The sequence below is a fragment of the Alosa sapidissima genome, chromosome 22, assembly GCF_018492685.1.
Source record: "Alosa sapidissima isolate fAloSap1 chromosome 22, fAloSap1.pri, whole genome shotgun sequence".
Taxonomy (NCBI): Eukaryota; Metazoa; Chordata; class Actinopteri; order Clupeiformes; family Clupeidae; genus Alosa; species Alosa sapidissima.
In genome coordinates this window covers 25,299,893-25,319,126 of record NC_055978.1, presented here as the reverse complement: position 1 = coordinate 25,319,126, position 19,234 = coordinate 25,299,893, and the positions used below count along the sequence as shown (strand labels likewise).

Here is a 19,234-nt window from a genome sequence, read left to right as displayed (position 1 = left end):
ACTTCATGCAGGCTATCTTGGGTGACTTAGTTCAGCCGAATAAGCCATCTGTTTAACCTGCTGCAAAGCATTTCCGACACGCAAAATTAGAAGGACACGGTAGTGTGTCAACATCGTTTAACAGTGTTTCTGTCTGTATATTGGTTTTATATGGTTATTTCTGTATAGTGTTTTTATTCATATAGCAGAACTTAGTTTGACCATAATAAAACGGACTTTCACTTGTCATTTGAGACCTTCACTTGTCACATTGAGTCAATAAAATGGCAAATTATAGGCCTATACAAATGTGGGTTGTTTTCTGTTAAATTCTTTATAGCCATCGTGGCACAGTGTCAGTGCCAATAAATCCATTGCTATTGCCCCTTCAAATCGGTCCAGCCCACTCTGGTTTGCGTCATCACTAGGGTGTTGCCTCATTCAGAGTTCTAACAAGGGAATGCCGTCACTCTCTATTATTTATTGATCTATTATTTTTCTCCGTCGCGCAATCACATAGGAATGAACTGTTTGCCGGTGTTGTATAGGTCTACCTCTCTATTCTGGCCCTTGATGATCAGTTAACTGAAAATATGTGACTAATATATATATATACCGCTCAAAAAAATTAAGGGAACACTTACAGTTTTCCACAATTGTTAAAACACATTTTTTGAAACCTTCCACCCTTTTCTCCATTCTCAAACTACATTCACAGAATGTCTGACAGTTCTTGCAAAATAAAACACTCGCCTCAAAAGTTACTTGTGCTCAGAGCCAAACAGTGTCAGAGTACCAATCCAATGTATGATTGAAGTGTTCCCTTAATTTTTTGAGCAGTATATATAAAAATGGGTAATATGTGTTATGTGCGTGTGCATGTCAAAAGTGGATGCACCCTTTAAGTCAAACTACTACTAGCAGTCCCCGCCATTCGTAAAGTTCCTTCACGAGAATGAGTATGTTTGGCATAGGACTAGGAGCATATGTTGCGCTATAGCTCCCCCTTGAGTTCCAACACTACCTCTAAAATGTGATATTAGAGGTTTGTCCATGCTGAAAATACAGATTTTCAACTTGGATATCAAGTAGGTTTCCTGTTTAAAGATGTATAGAAATAAACACAAAACACAGATGTATGTTTAGATTTTTTTAATTCTGATTTTGTTCCTTCTTTTCCTCCACCGTCATTAGACATGTAAACCATGGTATTCAACTAAATATATTAATTTACCTCAACCTTACAACAGCATTATTTCTTGTTCATCTATACACATTAACACATACGTCTTGGCTACAGTGTGGCTGAACAGGACTCCCTTTTATATGAGGTAAACTTAATCATTAGGGCAGCGAGCAGTTGGCTAGTCATGCAGAAAAAAATGGCACAGTCACGATGAACAAACACAAAGAGTGATGAAAATGTTGCTTACAGGTTTAAAAATGGGTGTACAGTCTTGGAATCAAAGCTACTTATTACACAAAAGAAGGCATTGTGACATAGATTGTAGGGGTCTGTCAGAATATATGAAGAGTTCAGATGCAAAACCCTCTAAATCCGTCTGACCACTTTTCTTTTAAATGAGCATTTAAATTCAGTCTCCTATAGGTTTTTGCCTATAAATTGATATTTCAGACCAGGAAAGGAGTGGTATTTAGTGGGTTTAGAAGTTAAATTATTTGATTAGCGTATACTATGTGTGGAGAGCATCCCCTCACCATCTTTATCTCATTTTTGACATAGGTGGCATTTAGAGGCTTTTGCATCTGAACCCTTCATATACTTCTCTAGTTTCATCTGGGGATGAATCTTTTACCTTGAAAAGATTCTTTAAAGAGGTACTCACTCTAAGAATATTGCTGTGCAATTTCAATAATTCATGGTATAAAAAGACTGATTTGGTGTTGAGGATTGTGTTGTCTGCATTACCATGGTGTTTGCCTTTTTTAGGTTTTCATCACTGGTTTTAAGTGCACATGGCATGGAAAGCTGCATGTAACCGAGTTCAGTGTGTTCATTTTTTCTTCTTCTTGTTTGCTTTTAATGTTTAAGACACAAAGCATTTGCCCTCTAGAGACCAATCATGATTGTAGAGCATTAGCAGACTAATGGGACTGACCCTGTGAACTGCCACTAAGGTTAGATATCACAAGCATTGTTTTTACCCCCCACATTTACCTTGTCAGAAAACACTAAATGCCTTTAAGAGCATCAAGTCACTCAAACACTCAGCTTTTCTGCAACATCTCTCAGGTGTTCATGTGAGTAGTGCAGCCAAGTATTCCCAGAAAGAGAACTATGAATTATACGTTAATAATATGGTGGGTGAGAGGTGCTCATGGGTAATGATGTCTTCTTCTGTGGCTCCCTCATTGCGTCCTCATGACCTCTCTAAAGCCCTAAACCCTTTACAGTTGCTACTCCTTTTAAACCTTGGTATTTCACCATAAGATGACATGGATACGAGGGAAGAGGATAATTCTGAACTACAGACTGTGGTGAACACATAAGGCTATGCCAGGACCCTGTATAGAAAGCTTAGATACAGTGTTTTTGACCCTGTGGACCAGTCAGTAAGCCACCTACCAAGCACCTCATTGGTTCTAAACTAGAGTACAGACAGCTAACTCTACATGTTCTAAGGGAGACCTTGGTTTTGTTGTTGCTCAGAGCTTGCGCAAGTTGGCAGAGCGCGTGGGAGGTCCCGTCTCCTCCGAGCAGAGGTTGCAGCGAGCGGCGCGCGTGGGTTAGACTTCCTGTTGCCATAGTGACACTCGGCTGGCGAGCTGATGTTCAAATTGGACCCACGCCATCTGGGGGGGGGGGGGGGGCTGTGGTGAGACTGCCAGAGAAATGCCAGGAGCTGAGCATCGGTGGACGGGAGAATCGAGGTCACTGCCTACCCCACCCCGCCTCCCCCAAAGCAGCTGCACTCACAGTGTCTATCCCGCTCCCCCAGCCCCCGACCCCGAAACCTCTCCCTCCTTCTCCAGCACTTCCCCTTTTGTGTGGCTCGGCCCCCTGTCTGTCTGTCCATCAAGCTTTTCCCGCCTTCATGTAGGTGGGGATGGTGCCTCGCTGAGTCAGGCCCTCAAAGCGTTTGTAGGTGTAGTTCAAGAAGACCCAGTCTTTGGACTTAAAATCAGGCTCTGTTGCATTTGTTACTGAAATAATAAAACAGAATTTCTCATCTTTATTATAACCATTTTATATCATATTAATTCATATTATATTACCATCAATCACAATATAATGTATCATATATAAACAGAAGTGGCATGGAAGCAACCAAATACATTCTAAGTTCTAACACAACTGACCTGGCTGGAGAATGTCGGATTCTGGGAAGTCATCGAAGTTGGATGTGTCATCGATGCTCTTGATCTCGATGGAGATGGCAGCCGGTCTCTCCCTGCAGTGAAATCAGAGTCTGTTACGTATGGGGGGGGGGGGCTCTCTAATGTCCCTTACTGCAGCACCTTGCTGTTCACTCCACCCACTCCACATTAACAGGACCATGGGATCCCCACAGCCATTACACGTGAGGTTTCTACTCACACTGCTGGCCCATTCAAGAGGTCAGTGTCCTTTCCAAACAACAAACGTGTGTGACTTACATGAAATATTTCAGTTAAGACACATTTCAGTCAGACAACAACCACATCCTCATTGATTGTAGTACTTATTTCATATACAAGTGTTAAAGAGTGCTAGGTTAAATGTGCAACTTAACAGCTATCAGTTGAAACCTAGTGTCGGATTAGGACACGGGGGAGTCACGGAATGCCAACAGTATGGTGCAAAAGCGATCCCTTCATTGAGTCCTAAGCCAATTTAAGTAAGATCTTCCTCGACATAAGGGTACAATATGCGGCGCAACAATGGAGAGGGGATTAGAGGGTAGCTCAAGTTTCTCCCTATACCACACCTGATGTGCTCCCAGTCGACAGTCTCAAAGAACGGGTGGCCCTTAATCTCCTCCACGCTCCCGGCTCCAATCCGATTCTCTGCATCGGTGCAGTACCTGCCACAGGCAAGGACATTGGTCGACATCAGACCGAGCATCAGATCAGTGGCATTTAGCGATGACCCTTCTAAAACTCCTCAGACTCTTAAGTAGTGACAGCTGAGCTCGGCTGCGCTGGCCACACGTGCAGGAGGGGAGGCCTACCTCAGGATCAGGTCCTTGGCTTTCTCGGAAATGGGCACCTCGGGCGGGAAGACCAGAGTCTCCTTCCAGTTCATGACCTTTCTGTAGGTCTCCTGTGGCGTCTCGGAGCAGAAGGGCGGATAGCCTGCAGGTGAGGAAATGCACATTAACGAACGGCAGTGAGTCGGGAGCCATCTGGCTGCTATTACCTAACAAAAAAGAACATTGACTACAATAAGATGATCTTCAAGAGTGGGGTTGGGCTGAAAAAGTGGCAAAAATGGGTCTGTTTATACAGAGCTATTTTCATTCAAGACTAAACATGCCGGGAACGTAAACATGCCGGGAACGTAAACACACCATTCCAGAGCCCGTCTCTGGAGCATCGGGCAAGTGCTGCTGGCCTCTAGACAAATCTATTGTACGACAATACAATCTATCCTTCAAAGATAAAAAATCTCCCATCTTATATATAAATGCTATGGACTATTATACACACCGATGAGCATCTCATACATGATGACACCCAGGGACCACCAGTCACACAGCTTGTTGTACCCTGTCTGCATGAAGACCTCTGGGGCAATGTAGTCTGGAGTGCCCACAGTTGAGTATGCCTGGAGAGGAACACATCAAGGGTATGGGTGAACAACACGGATCAGAATTCTACCACTGTCTCTTGTGTGACATGAGAATCTAAGCAATATTCTTCATCCTTCTCATATCCACATGCCAACTCACCAGCTGCCTCCGGTTCTTTTTCCATGTCTCTGCTTTCCTTTTTGAGTTCATGTTCTGAAAAGCTGTGGGGGAGGATAAAGAGAGTTCTTCGTCAGTGGGTGGTTAGACACTCCAACCTTGGCGCTATTGTGGCAGAGGAGAAGGTATTGTAGGTGGGGGATGTGGGAAGTGTGTGTGTGTGTGTGTGTGTGTGTGTGTGTGTGTGTGTGAGAGAGAGAAAGAGAAGATGGTAAAAAGACAAGGCCATGGATGTGGATGTCTGTATTGGGGTGAGTGAGTATGAAAGAGAGAGAGAGAGAGAATGAGTGTGTTGAGAGAAAGAGAAACAGAAAGTGAAGAGAATGCGATGAATTTTCGACTCACAGAAGTCGCTGGGGGGGTTGTGCGTGAGGTTCCTATAGAATTCAGTGCGGTGGGCTTTCTTCAGGCCAGTGCAGAGGCCAAAGTCAGAGAGCTTGACATGTCCCTAGAACAGAACCAACAGCATTCAAATTGATTAATCGTCAATCGAAACAGCATAATCAAAATATAACAATTATTTTACTGCATTCCCTTTTGCAATGTTGCTCTTGTTTTGTCTTGAGTTATAAATCTGCTGCACCACAGGGACAATATCTAATTTTATCATATGGCTCTTCACAATGCAAGTAGAACGCTTCATTGATTTGAATGGGATTTCCCGGTCATTATTTTTGTCTAAGGACCTCCAAAGGACCTGACCGCTGTCAATGGCAACGGATTTTCATTCAAAAGTGAAGGCAGACGGTTGATCAGCTGAGTTCTAAAGAACGTTTGATTCAAGTTCAGCGTGTGTTGCAAACTATTTGTTTCTCAGCAAAAGCCACAACAAAACGGTAACAAATACATGTAATACAAGAGACATATTGTGAAGTTTATTTTTTCGTTTTGGCAAGTAGCTGTATAATAAGCGGGATAATGTATAGAATTTGTTGGTGCGTTGGGGTCCGGTTCGCCCTGACGGGACTTATTTTCCCAATAATGACCTGCATTCATTATCCCTTACGTGATCAGGGGTGTAGTGGTAAAAGAAGAGGTGGGAAAACTATGAATTCTGTGATCACGGTAAGCTGGACTGGACTTTTAAAAAGGGCATTCAGAACATGTTTGATGATGGTGGAGGTTATTGTCCAATGTTTATAACAAAACCAGTGGTAGTATATGATTCCTAGAGTGTTGATGAGTGTATATATTGTGAATTATATAATTGTGTATAATTGGTGAATAAACTCTTTTGAGAGGTGGATGAACTATATTTCTGAAATTTCAGAGGTGGATAAATAAACTGCATTTACTTGCGTTTAGCCTCCACTACAGCCCTGATTGTGACTTTTCTGACAGATATTGTGATTGTGATTTGATTAGTGACATTTTTTGTGTCAAGCTTCGGTTCCACATTCCAAATTTCACTAAGTTGGGCCATTTCTGATTGGTGTGCATGCCCAGTACATGAGCAGCACAGCACTCCTGTTAGATGAGCTTCACTGTGTCACACAAGGAGGAAGACATGAATATAAAAATCATAGACGTGAGATGTAGATTACCGATTGGGACAGAGTAGTGAGATAGACCAACAATTAGCTCATTTGATTAGCTAATTGCATTAGTTTAAAATGTGATTTCTATTAAAAAAAATATGAATTGTGCAGCTCAGGTAACTGTTATATGATCTTTTGGAATGTAGCTTTATTTGCTTTTCAGTTTAATTATATTTAAAATAAAACTTGGGTGATGAACAATGGTTGCTGTTCCCCAAACCATTGAGTAATAAAGTTAAATAATTGTGATGTCAATATTGACCAAATTAATCATGATTATAATCAAGCAGCCCTACAAGGCTGGAGTTTCTAAAGGATGCACATGTATGCATTTGTATTCAGTCATTCGTAAAAAAACAGAGCTTAGAAGATGGGTAGCTTAGGGTTGACTGTAGCAAATTGATGGAGCAAAGCAAAAGAAAGGCATATTCAAAACTGCCACGACATGAAATGCAGGCTCTAATTTGAAGCCACAAAGAGAACTACAAACAGACGTTGGCATTGTGAGAACCATGCCATGACAAAAGCAGTGTCATGACCAGGGAAACTGGCCACAACATGAAATGACAAAAAAGTAAATTGAGCTCGTTTGTCTAGGGGTTTATTAACCCTTAGAACCCTAAGCTGTTTTTAGGGCATTTTCACTACCTTTATTCATAAGGATTTATTCTGGTCATTGTAAGTGCCACACACACATATTATATATTGTTTTTTTCAGCAGAGTCTAGGCTATCCAGATCTGTCATGTCATGTATTAGTACTAGCATTGATTTTATTTTGATTTTTAAAGAATTAAAATATAAAAATCATATTATAAAAATTCTTATATTTTGACCTGTATCTCACCACAGCAAGCTCATAGCTCTACATGCATGTCATGTGTGTGTAGGGCAGGCTGTCCTGAATCGGGCAATATAATTGCCATGTTGGAGGGATACTCTGGGGCTGAGCAATTTACAGAAATATGTGGTATGTGATTTACGGAAATAAATGCCTTTTTTTATTTAGCAATGAAAAATGACCATTCTGCGCTCCATATCTGTGACACGAACTGATCTGACCTGACTTGACCCAAGTTTGCCTGTTAGCATGTGTGACTATGGTGTATGCACTCATGATGATTCTCAACTTTTTACTGCATTGCCATGAACAAAGTAAAGGCAAAAAAGGTGTTTCTTTGTTGAACAAATTGGGATGCAATGTGAGCCTTGAATTGGATGCCATGCAGGAATTTGCTAGGATCTCAAAACCGGATTATGAACATGTTTTGCCATAGAGAAACACACGATAGTGTTGGATTATAAACATGCTTTGCCACAAAAACAGACAAAAACGTGGGGTAAGTCCAGCTATATGAAGTTATTATTTTGCTGTCACTTCGTCTGTTTTATTACCCAGAAGGATGTATTTGGTATCAAATGATAGCTCTGTGTCTCCTCTTTCATCTGACATACGTGGCATATCTATCCGATCATGGGTCCGCGAGTAATTCAAACGAGAGTAATGGGTGTGCAGCGTTGGTTTGTGTACATGACGTTAATATTTTGCAGTCACTTCGTCTGTTTTTATAAGCCAGAAAGATCGATATCCATGGTACCAATGGATAGCCCTGTTTCTCCTTTTTCATCTGATATGCTTGCCATATCTATGCGATCACGGGTTCGCGAGTAATTCAAACAAGAGTAATGGGTGCGCAGGTGAACGCAGATAAGTATAGACTGTAAATATGATGCAATTTGATTTAATTTCATGATTTTTTTTAATTTTCATACTTGATCGTACAGACAAGTGCGTAGTCTCTTTGGAAAGCCCCACTTCTTCTCTGTCATGCAATAAAGGTTTCATCTCGTTGCGATGAACAGTCGCGGAGCAATGTAACAGAGAAGAAAGGGTGTGTTTTTTGACGCACTTTGCGTCAATCGGGTTCTAAGGGTTAAACAATAGGATAAATAAAAAATGGGAGGTAAACAACAAAGTAAGGAAAATGCGGGAAGACCAACAACAGGCATGGTAGCCAGAACCAAAGTCAAGTGCAAGATGAAAGATTGCGCAGCACCGGTGTCACGCAGGATGCGTATTGGAGTGAGATGTTGGTCACCAAACACAAAACCATCACTTAGAAAAGATTCAGTCTTCACCCACTTGCTGAAAGCGCTGTCTTTATGCTTCGGGAACCAGTTGGTTACAGCAAAGAATATGTTCCTTAACCAAATCATAATCCACACTTTGTTTAAGCGAAAGTGACAAATAAACTTCCTGAGATCTGCCAGTTAAAACTGACTGAATCAGAAGCGTCCACACCTCTTTGGGCCATCTCAAGGTAGATGCAACTTTCTCAAAGTGCGGAAAACATTTTTCCCACATCTCTCTCAATAAAAGGTGGCACAAGCCTAATGTATTTGCTCAAATCGAAAGACCCAGTGTGAACATTAATATTCTCTTGTTCAGCTCTGAACTCCAAATGTTTCATCTCTAGCTCGTTCTCTGTGGCTTTTAAGTGCAACATTTTTGTCATTATCCAATTCTTTACAGTACAGGGTGCAATCAAGCACAAATGAAAGTAACTAGTAACTAGAGGAACAAAGGTTGACTTTAAATGAGAGTTGGTTGTTTTTGTTTGGTAGAGGTTTCTTGCAAATGGTGTGGCTTTGAAGGAATTCAAAGAAAGAGATTTCCTCCAAAAGAACTTCTTCATTAAGCACATACACCATGTTTGCATGCCCCTACCACGTTGCGTACAAATTAGAGTTTAGCAGTGTAGCCAGTGAAAGTAATCAAGACGTTTTCATTCCTTTTTCTTGTTTGTATGCTAACAAGCAACAGTAATCACATTCAAGATCAGTGTGCGGTGTTGGGGATAAGTGTGTGTCTAACCCTTGAGTCAAGCAGGAGGTTGTCCGGTTTGATGTCCCTATGAATAAAACCCAGCTGGTGAATAGAGTCGATGGCCAACACGGTCTCGCCAATGTAGAACTGAGTAGCCTCTTCAGACAACGTGTCCTTCTTCATCAGCAAAGTCATCATATCACCTAAACGAAGAGGGAGTAGAGAGGAAGACAAGCTGAGGTGTGAGGTGGGGCCGATAGACAGAGATGGCCAAATGCTTTGGCCCAATCCCATCTCTGTTTATTACCCCTGCACCTTCCATTCTGAAACTGAGTTACAAGGGTTTGAAATTTTCCTTCACGAAGTGGAACAACCCTATGAGAACCAATAGCCTTGTCATGCAAACATTTATCTGCACAGCTAGGCAATGAGCAGGGCAGTACAGAACATTTGTTGCAGACTGATTTTTCAACCTTTATACATCAGACATGGGGGTCATTCTGTGGCTACACTGACATTATTGTGGATTCGTTTGAATCCGAAAGACTGGATCACCCTGTGTCAGATCAGAGAGAATCCAGGAAAATGGTGGCTGTCTCAAATTTCGCTCAACGTTTTTCTACGTAATGTTTAGGTCCCAAATGAAGATCCGTAAAAAAGGAAAAAGATTCCTAGCCTTCCCAAACTCTGAAGGATGGAAGACAAACATATTTTCAGTATGACTGGACCACTGAAAGTTTGAACTGCATGCCCATTGATTTTGAAGAAAATTCAGAACAAAAAAGTGCTAAGTGCAAAAAAGAGTGATATTGATAAAATAACAACATTTTAGTACCTACATGGCATCAATCAGTATTGTGTCTGCAAATACAATACTTTATTAATGTTTGAGGTATCCACAGGATATAAACATAATTATGTGAAATTAAGGATAAAACGGCATAGTTGCATTTTTTTTATAATTTGCATAGGACAATGGCATGTGGGATAGCAAGTAGGAACCTAAAAATATATATGGGAACTGTTCAATGTTTGCTCATTTAGTGTACAGTCACAATGTTGTACCATCTTTCCTTCATAGATAAATAAACTTAGTTAGCAACGTCTCAGGTTTTGTTTCAACCATGTCATGAATGGATTCCAAAACCAAGGCCTGTAACATATTTCTGCCCAAATCCTGTCTTCACAATTTTCCAGCTCTTGGTATCATTTCAATTTTACAGCTTGAAAAACCTTAAAGCAAGCCTTTTTTCTGTGAATTACACACATTAATTAACTGTTTCACCATGTTTATTCTGCAAACAAAAAGCCTTGTGGATTGTAACTGTGTTGTAAAATATTTGTTTAGCTATTTTCACATACATATGTTCCTGCTAGTTAGCTATACCACAAACAATTTTAGTCCTTTGAGAATGACCGAAAAATACGGTTTGTGAAGATATTGTATAGTTTGTGGATATTGTAGTTAAATACAAAATATTACTGATACCAAATGGATACAAAAAAACAAGTTTGTAATACCCTTATTTTTTGCGCGTTTCTCTCTGAATCTAGGGCCTTATAGAAAGTCAATAGAGTATGTTGTGCAAACTTTGAATGGTTCAGGCACACTGACACTAACATTTGTGTCTTCAATCCTACAAAGTTTGGGCTGGCTATCAATAATATCTTTCATGATATTGAAACATGGCTTCCCAGATATAATGTGTTTTACTGCATAACCTATTTAACTCAGTGAGTAGCTACGAGGCACCCACCTCCAGGGAGGAACTCCATAATGAGGTAGAGGTTCCTCTTGTCCTGGAAGCTGTAGAACATCTTCACCACCCAGGCGCCATCTGCTTCCACCAGTATGTCCCTTTCTGCTCGGATGTGTGCCACCTAAGAGGAGTGATGCCAGGCGAGGTGCCAGGTGGGCAGTATGGAGTAGAAGGATATGGAGTTATTGGAATAGTTGGGCAGTTAAAGGGTAATTATTCACAACAGTCCATCATAAGCAACAGGTGTAATCTGACTTAAATAAATGTCAACTAAACCTCCAAATTTGAAAACATTTTACAATATTTTTTGAGTCCTCATCAGTACTTAGAACCAGATCATATTATAACACACCTGTTCTTTCTCCAACATGTCTGCTTTTCGTAAAATCTTCATTGCATAGATGTGTCCCGTGTCCTTTTTCTGAACTAGGCGCACCTGGCAATAAGAAAATACATGCATTAACATCTTTGAACACAGGAGAGCACTGTGGTATTTTCACCTTGAATAACCCACCCAACTTGCAATACCCCAAATAGCCTGCAGGGGTCAGCTTTACATAGCAACCATTAGAGTTAGAGCTCCATCTACAGCTCTGGCAAACATCAAAGGGTGTTAAAAAAAGTCAGTATGGCTATTAAAAAAATGTTCTCTGACTGAATGACCATTGGAGCAGTACAAAGCCTCTTGGACACCTGGCAAACATGTTATCTTATCTAAGAGACTGAAACTGTAGCAATGTTTAAGTGAGTCAAAAGCAATAAAACTAACGGCAGAGCATTAACTTCCTTTTACCGCATCGGCATTATAGTCATTATGTTTTTGGCGGGGTTTCCAGCATTTCTAAGTGCTTCTATATCAAGGCAAAAACCAAAAGTATTCACTGGTAGTCATCAATTGGCTCACATCACATCACAGTGGCTGCCAAATGTACACTGATGTAGCATCCTCTATTAGCATTTATTAGTAGGAGTTCCTAAATAGCAGGGAGTACGCCAAGTAACATAACTCCAAGGAGAGCATGCATACTTCTCCAAAGGCCCCTCTGCCGATGACTTTGAGGGATTCGAAGTCGTCCAGGCCCAGCCTCGTCCTCTTGAGCCGCAGGAACTCTGTCTCCTTCCGGGCATGCTGAGAGCGCCTCATCACCTTCTGTGACCCATACAAAAAAACACAGGTTGTTTTGTAATATTAATATAGTGTTGCCATTAGTTCATATTAACATAGTATGGCCATGCCCTTAGTTACAGTGAGTTCATGCCACACTGTCTCGACTAAATGATCTTCGCAGTCTTTGAGTGTTTTAACCAAGGAAAGGTTAACAGGCTACAATAATAAAAGTAAGCTACACAAAACTTTAACAAAGGAGCTCTATTCATTTGTACACAAGGGTGCCAGAACAGGAAATGTTGTATCCAGGAATTTCCCAAAAATCCAGCCTCACGCCCTTTAGCAGCACAATGGTCACTCACCTCGTCATCCAGCAGGCCCTCTTCGTCCATGACCTTCTCCAGTTTTTTCTGCCTGCAAAGAGAAGCAGTGTTAAGGGTTGATAATAATATGGCCATGGTGAGCAAGCTTTTCAAATAATTTCATTTAATTTATTTACAATCATAGTAAGAAAATATAATTACAACCAAGGTTAGTATATAATGATTTGGACAATGCCTCAACTTAGATCAAAACGGTCATAGAATAGAACAAACATTGATTGCTGTGTCTTCTCTTAGTTTTATAAATTGATATCTTTAACAAGCTTGCTCATGCCATAAAAAAAACTTGCAAAGATATGCTTCACAACTCCACCTAGGCATAAAGAAGTTCATAGGATTTTATATTATATATATATATATATATATATATATATATATATATATATATATATATATATATATATATATTATATACTTTTGTGACAACTACAGAAAGCAGAGTGGGTGAATACCTCATCTCCCGCTCCTCATGTTGTGTGAGCAGAGTGCTGTAGAAGTTCTCCAGCGTGAGTTTGGCCACCGTGACTCTCTCTCTCGTATGGTTGCTCATGGGAAGGGGGGCGGCCGTCCCCCCCGTCATGGCCATACTATCCTGTGGACGAGACACAAGCACAGGCTGCTCTAGAAAAAAAAAATGTACAAGAAAGATAGAGAGGCATCTTCCTAAATATCAAACTCAAGACCTTTCAAGGACTTTTCTAGGTCCAGTTCCCTCAAACTCAAGGACCCAACTGGAAAAATTGTGAGACACAGAAAAGAGAAAAAGAAAGTGAATAGTTTATTCACCAACAGACAAAAACATTCACTCAAAACCGTGAATACGCATCATCAACTATGAGAAGTCAGTTTAAAGCCTCCAATAGCTTTGCAAATGGCACTGTTGATAGTAGCTTCTTTAACATGTCCTTTACATCAGCAAACAAAGCAAGCACTTGGCCTATAACAGGCAAACATTGCGGACCTTTGCATCGGATGCCCCGTCACCATAATTATGGCAAACCAGTACAGACTACCTACATCCCAACCTATGTCCTTCACACAATCTAACAGATAAGGGTCAACCAAGTGACGGCACACACTTACAAAATCATAGTAAGACATCAGCAAACAAAGCAAGCACTTGGCCTTTGTTTACATCAGCAAACAAAGCAAGCACTTGGCCTATAACAGGCAAACAATGCTGACCTTTGCATCGGATGCCCTGTCACCATAATTATGGCAAACCAGTACAGTCTACCTACATCCCAACTTTTGTCCTTCACACAATCTAACAGATAAGGGTTAACCAAGTGACGGCACACACACAAAAAACTGATCAACTGATCATTGATCCAGATCTCATTTCAATTTGGTTAGGGAAGAAAACATGAAAGGAACTGTAATGTTAACCATCAACAATCCTGCTGTGGGGAAACACTCTATTTAAGTGTCTTTTTAAGTAAAATAATCTTCAAAAGGCTTAAATTCCCATTTGATAAGTTCTGCAAAAAAAAGGTGACAAAAGAGCGTTCTCATAAGTTTCAGAGGCTGATGCATCCTGGCAGGATGTAAACCAATCTCAGGACTTGGTGTTGTTATCGTTCTTTTGTGCATAAAAACAGGATACTGCTGCATACCAGTCACATGAGCTGGATGGTTGCGCTGCCGAATCTGAAATTGACCGTTCCTAGTTCCAAAGTAAATGGATTTGAAATGTTTCAAGCTTTTTAACGTCACTTTGCTTTAAAATGTTTCTAAGAGCAGCAGCCAAGCAAGTGTCTAAAGGTGGTTCAGGGTGGGTGAGCCTCTGGGTAACCTGCTCTGCTGGTTCCCTGTGTGATGTTCCAGAGGGTAGGTGGCTTTCACAATGACCACCAACACAATGAGTCTACACGGACCACTCTGCCCATAGACCCGAAAGCATACATAGTCATACAATCAACAGTAGGCCTCTGCACCCATGTGTCTACAAAGCCACTTTCTATCTTCCTAGAAAGAGTAAAACAAGGGTGCTTCTGTAACTAAGGAAGGGTTTCTATGTCACACATCCAAGGGCATGTCAAACAACCAAGCAGTAGGCCCTACAGCTAAAGTATCTCCTTACCTTTTCACATCTGACCTTCAACCAGTTCACTTTTGTGTAGTACAGGAAAACATAGGCCTAAACGCCTGAGGAAAAGACAACACGTGTAACCAGGGGAAAATGCCAGATAATGCTTGCAACCATATGCCAATGGCCAAATGTCAGGTTCTGTGATAAGCCATTTGCTAGCTCCAGTGGGAACCAGTCTGTGTCTAGGTTTTATGTGCCTCCTCAGGCATTATTCAAGGGGACTAAATTAACAAAATAGCAGAGCTGAACCGGCAAGCCACTGTCTCACAGAGTAGAGAAATTACTGAAAAGGCAGCACGGATGCAGAGCTTACGTCACACAAGAGGTCATTTGGTGCTTATTTGCAACGTGAACACATTTACTTCAGCAATGTAGCAGCTCAGCACCCCGTTCACCTTCCCAACCCCTTGGGAACGCTCCAGAGAGTGTGCCGAGTCTTCAGACCACGGAACTCAGCGCCCATAACTGTGTTCGGTAAACAGGGGACCTGTTGACAGGGTGGCCTCCACCCTGCACACAGCTCCCAGACAGGAAACTGCTCCCCTCCGGAATGAAAAGGACCCAGTCAGAACGACAGGAGGAGGGAGGGAGGGAGAGAAGGGGTGCTGGGAGAAGGGGAGGTAGCAGCAGGCCACAAGCTGAGCCAAGAAACACACTTCACGCCAGCGTGGGCTCCCTGATGACCAACTACACACCTCCGTTTTTTGGTCGTCGGAGTGGGAGAGGAGGCAGGGGAAGGGAGTGTCAAGCAGAGGAGAGCGCTGCAAGCCCACTGAGACACAGTACGGCCATGCAGGCCTATACCCAGAGGAGTCAAACGCCTGTGACAAGCCTGATTAGTCATTACAGTGGCAGTACAGGACTCGGGAGGGGAACAGGCGGATTGAATACCCAAGGCAGAGTGTGCATCATCGGGGAGTGTTTGGGAGGATTGGCGCTAGTGGAAACCACAGCAGCCTCCAGCATCAACATGCTGCAGTGCACAGAGTGATGGGAGGAGGCAGACTGGTCAAGCACATGCCACTGACAGAATGGGAAGATTGTGAAGTTGAAGGCCATTTTCGAAAGCATCAGAAGTACCCTACCATCACCACTAGGCTTATCGGCCAACAACAACTACAACTACCATCCCCACCTCTACTACTACAAATAGGCTACCAATAATCACCATCATAAGCTAACAGTAATTAATCTTCATAAACTGGGCCGAAAAGAGAGGGAGGCTGCTTTAGAGCGGACATATTTTTTGTAGATTATTTGCATACTGGTAAGTATAAAAATAATCTCTTTGGAGGAAAGAATGTCTTTGGGTCTCTTCTAGGCTACGTAATCATCTAAAACTAAAATGTAACTATGGGATGTATGCATTCACCAACCAGACCTCCAAAGAGACCTGGCAGTTCTGAAGCCGCTCTTTCTTATTTGAATTTAAACATCTCTTTTTTTAACGCAGAGATCTGGTTTCAGGAAGCAAATTAAAAGAAAACTACACCATCGGTGTGAGTGTCTCCAGGCAAACTTTCTCACACCCACCTGAGTTGGCTGCTGTGAAATAGATCTGTTGACAAAGAGGAACCACGGACATCAAGTCGTAGGTCTACTGATTCTCTTCTGTACACAAATCTCAGCGCTCAGCACCTATCAGACAGTGTTTGGACAGGCACCTGTGGTTTCTTATACTTTCCTGTCAACTTTCTGAGGATAATTTTCCTCATTCGCCTTGCTTTCTTGGGCAAGTACAACTGCAACATCACCAAAAGTGTTGAGATAACATCAAGTTACCAATGTTTACCCTAATTTAAAATCAGTAAATGATACCTTTGTTGTCAACATGCTTCATTCGCCATTACACTTAATATCCAGCATTTAACAGCCATAATAGTTCACCTGTCCTTAATTTATGAAGCATCAGCCATTGTCTGGAACCATCCAGTAGCACTCTGCATAACTTTTGAATGACAAGAATTGTGCCTGTCTTATCTAGGTAGATAACAAAGTCGTTTATAGTGAACAGGACACACACAGGTAGCCTACCAGACAGGATAATAAGCATTTGCGCGATTGCCAAGGTCACAAATATATTTTCCAAGAAAGTGATATTAATCAGTAGGCTTACATTACAAGCTGCCATTCGTTACTGAAATTCTTTCAGCTGAAAGCATGGCTGAGTCAGTGATGTCACATGCTACATGCGCACTGGTAAGTGTGCCCTGGGAGCGTAAACATGCAACTTGACAGGTTCACAAGAATGCGAGTTTACATAGCTGACATGAAAGGAAACAAGCAATTTGCATTTCATCGTCATATGGCTAACGTTAGTTTAACTGTCTAGCCATATCGGGATAATACATTATTCTGTGTTCAGTCGGAGGTGGTGAAACATACGATATCTTTAAAAATACCCATGATCATGATGACTCCATAAGGGAGAAAGTCATATTATTCTAAAATTAGGGTCTGAGTCGAGTTACTTATTTTATCGCCATATTTACTGAGGATTTTAATAGTAATTCCAAAAATACAGCCAACGCTAAATCCGTGAGAACAAGCGGTAACGTTACAACCGTACCGTTAGCTTGGTAACTGTGCTAGTTCAGCTAGCAAGCAGTAGTCACCATTTAAAAACAAAATCGCAGACGTCGTTTTTTAAATCACGTTTGTATGATCACTTACCTCGGTTTCCTGCTCCAGAGTCTAAAGATGGCTTGCTAGCTAACTAGCAATCTTTATAAGAGAAATGAAGTAACACCACTGATTTGATGCTTAGGCTATTTGTAATTTGGTCTGGCCAGAGGACAGCTTTAGAAAGCTTCCCCGTCCTCCAAACAAATGATTCCTCCTTATGTTTTTCTTTACAAATCATACATTAAAAAAAACGTGAAAATCTCTATGTCTGTCTATGCACAACAATACCCGATCCCTAAGCCTCCCTGTTAGAAATACAATTTCTAAGCTTTCCTGGTTATGTGCTAATATTATGTCCAGGCTACGTCAGACATGAAATGGCATTTACAGCATCCAATGATAAGAGAGAAACAGTAACGAATGTTGATTCAAACCAATCCGACTTGGAGGCGTTGGTGGAGGTCGGCAAACAGTCAACCTATGGAGTTGCGTGCTATTTCATCCTAATGAGCGCTTTACTATAATTATTTTTTTGCTGTTCATACAGAAATAGGAGAAAGGTTCAGTTTTCCACGAACATTTAATGCAAGTTTTAAATCGAGAGGCAACTGAAATACAAACAGGTTGATTACACTAATCAAACATTGTATGCGCATTTGTTTGCAAAAAAGAATAATCATAAATGTATCGTGAGGGATGGCTTTATTTGGATTTTAGACCTAGCCAAGGGCCAATACTTTTTTTTTATTATTATTATTTTAAACTGTTTTCAGTAAGTTAATACAATGTCTTTGACATAAACCTAGTCCATAAAAATCAGTAGTTTATGTTTTTTTGAGAAAACACCTTTAACATATTTCATAGCTCCTGAAAAAGAGCTACTGATGAAATACAGAAGCCTTCTATTTTGGCACAGGGCTGTTTCCCAGATGTCTAGTGCTTGTCCTAGCCTTATAGGGACTGCTCTTATTGCCTTGAGTTGTTCCATTCCATGGATGAGGTCACTCATGCCAAGGCAGGTCTATGCCCAACTAACACACTTGGGTGTGCCTGCCTTTTCTCTTTCTTTTTTTCCTCTTTTGAACCTCCTGATTCACATTGACCATTATTAGCCTGACTAGGGAAAACCAATGATACTGTCGCTATATTTAGAATCTGAGAGAGCCGTCTCAGCGGGCATGGCGTGCTAGTGTGACGTTAATGTTTGGCTTTTCTGTCTTTTCCCCTCTATGTTGTAGGACTTTTTTTTTCTACCAGCAGTACTTTCAAAACCACTGAATGAATTACACTCCTCAGCAGGTGGATAACCAACATTTAAACATTTAAAATGACCAAAGACTTTTCAGAGACAGATTTTCAGTGTAAAACAGAGAGAAGAGAGAGAGAGAGAGAGCAGCAGTGAGTTTTAGCTGCACTTGCCCACATGCAACATCAAATATATAATTTTATCAATAGTATTATAGTAGTATTATATCTGTCTGATCAATATCAAATAGATCTTAAATATCAGATCTTAAAGTCTACAGTTCAGTATGCAACAGTACAGACCTCAGGCAATCAGTACATTTGCGGTCAAAGCAGGGCATCAGGTCAACTTTGGGTCATGCAAATTTCTGCAGTGACCAGTCATCAAAAGTATATTTTGCATTTTGACTGGTCTCACACCCTTTCTCTCCATGATTGTCCATCTTACACAACGCTACATCCTTGTGTCCCGTTTCAATATAACTGGACATGGTGTGGGTGTGAGGGAAATGGGAGTGGCTGGTTTACCTGCAGGCCACATGGGATTTCCTTCCTGGTCCTCACGTAGCTTTGGCTCTCAAATGAGCAGTTATGACACACACAAGCCAGTCAGATTGGAAAACTCTTTTCTGAATGGGTACAAAAATATGGCAAAGGTCAGCTTTTTAAAACACCCATATCAGAGCAACAGCATCACAGGGGTCTACCACAAAAGACTTTACTTGTTTATAGAAAACAATGTCAACTGACAACAAACACATAACTAAT

General features: G+C 41.2%; 1 protein-coding gene across 2 annotated transcripts; it reads right to left on the bottom strand.

Annotated features, from left to right (window-relative positions):
• Positions 1 to 1,761: 1,761 nt before the first annotated feature.
• On the bottom strand, positions 1,762 to 19,084 carry LOC121697831 (serine/threonine-protein kinase 38-like). 2 transcript variants are annotated; one of them, XM_042079592.1, is made up of 14 exons: positions 18,995 to 19,084; positions 12,957 to 13,096; positions 12,484 to 12,535; positions 12,041 to 12,163; positions 11,366 to 11,449; positions 11,011 to 11,134; positions 9,302 to 9,456; positions 5,235 to 5,337; positions 4,872 to 4,933; positions 4,630 to 4,747; positions 4,152 to 4,275; positions 3,909 to 4,004; positions 3,301 to 3,392; positions 1,762 to 3,144 (listed from the first exon to the last, which is right to left on the bottom strand). In XM_042079592.1, the coding sequence occupies exons 2-14, from the start codon at positions 13,088 to 13,090 to the stop codon at positions 3,017 to 3,019; spliced, it is 1,395 nt and encodes a 464-aa protein (XP_041935526.1). In that variant the 5' UTR covers positions 13,091 to 13,096; positions 18,995 to 19,084; the 3' UTR covers positions 1,762 to 3,016. The 2 variants fall into 2 exon arrangements, with proteins under 2 accessions (XP_041935526.1, XP_041935525.1); XM_042079591.1 differs by lacking the exon at positions 18,995 to 19,084 and adding an exon at positions 17,270 to 17,561.
• Between the last annotated feature and the right edge of the window lie 150 nt (positions 19,085 to 19,234).

Bases quoted from the DNA above. Each gene is read 5' to 3' on its own strand.
- LOC121697831 (XM_042079592.1), bottom strand. From the start codon at position 13,090: ATGGCCATGACGGGGGGGACGGCCGCCCCCCTTCCCATGAGCAACCAT. The intron at 12,536-12,956 runs GTATTCACCCAC...TTCTCTTTGCAG, and splicing joins CATGAGGAGCGGGAGATGAG to GCAGAAAAAACTGGAGAAGG. The intron at 9,457-11,010 runs GTGGGTGCCTCG...CTCTTCGTTTAG, and splicing joins TATGGAGTTCCTCCCTGGAG to GTGATATGATGACTTTGCTG.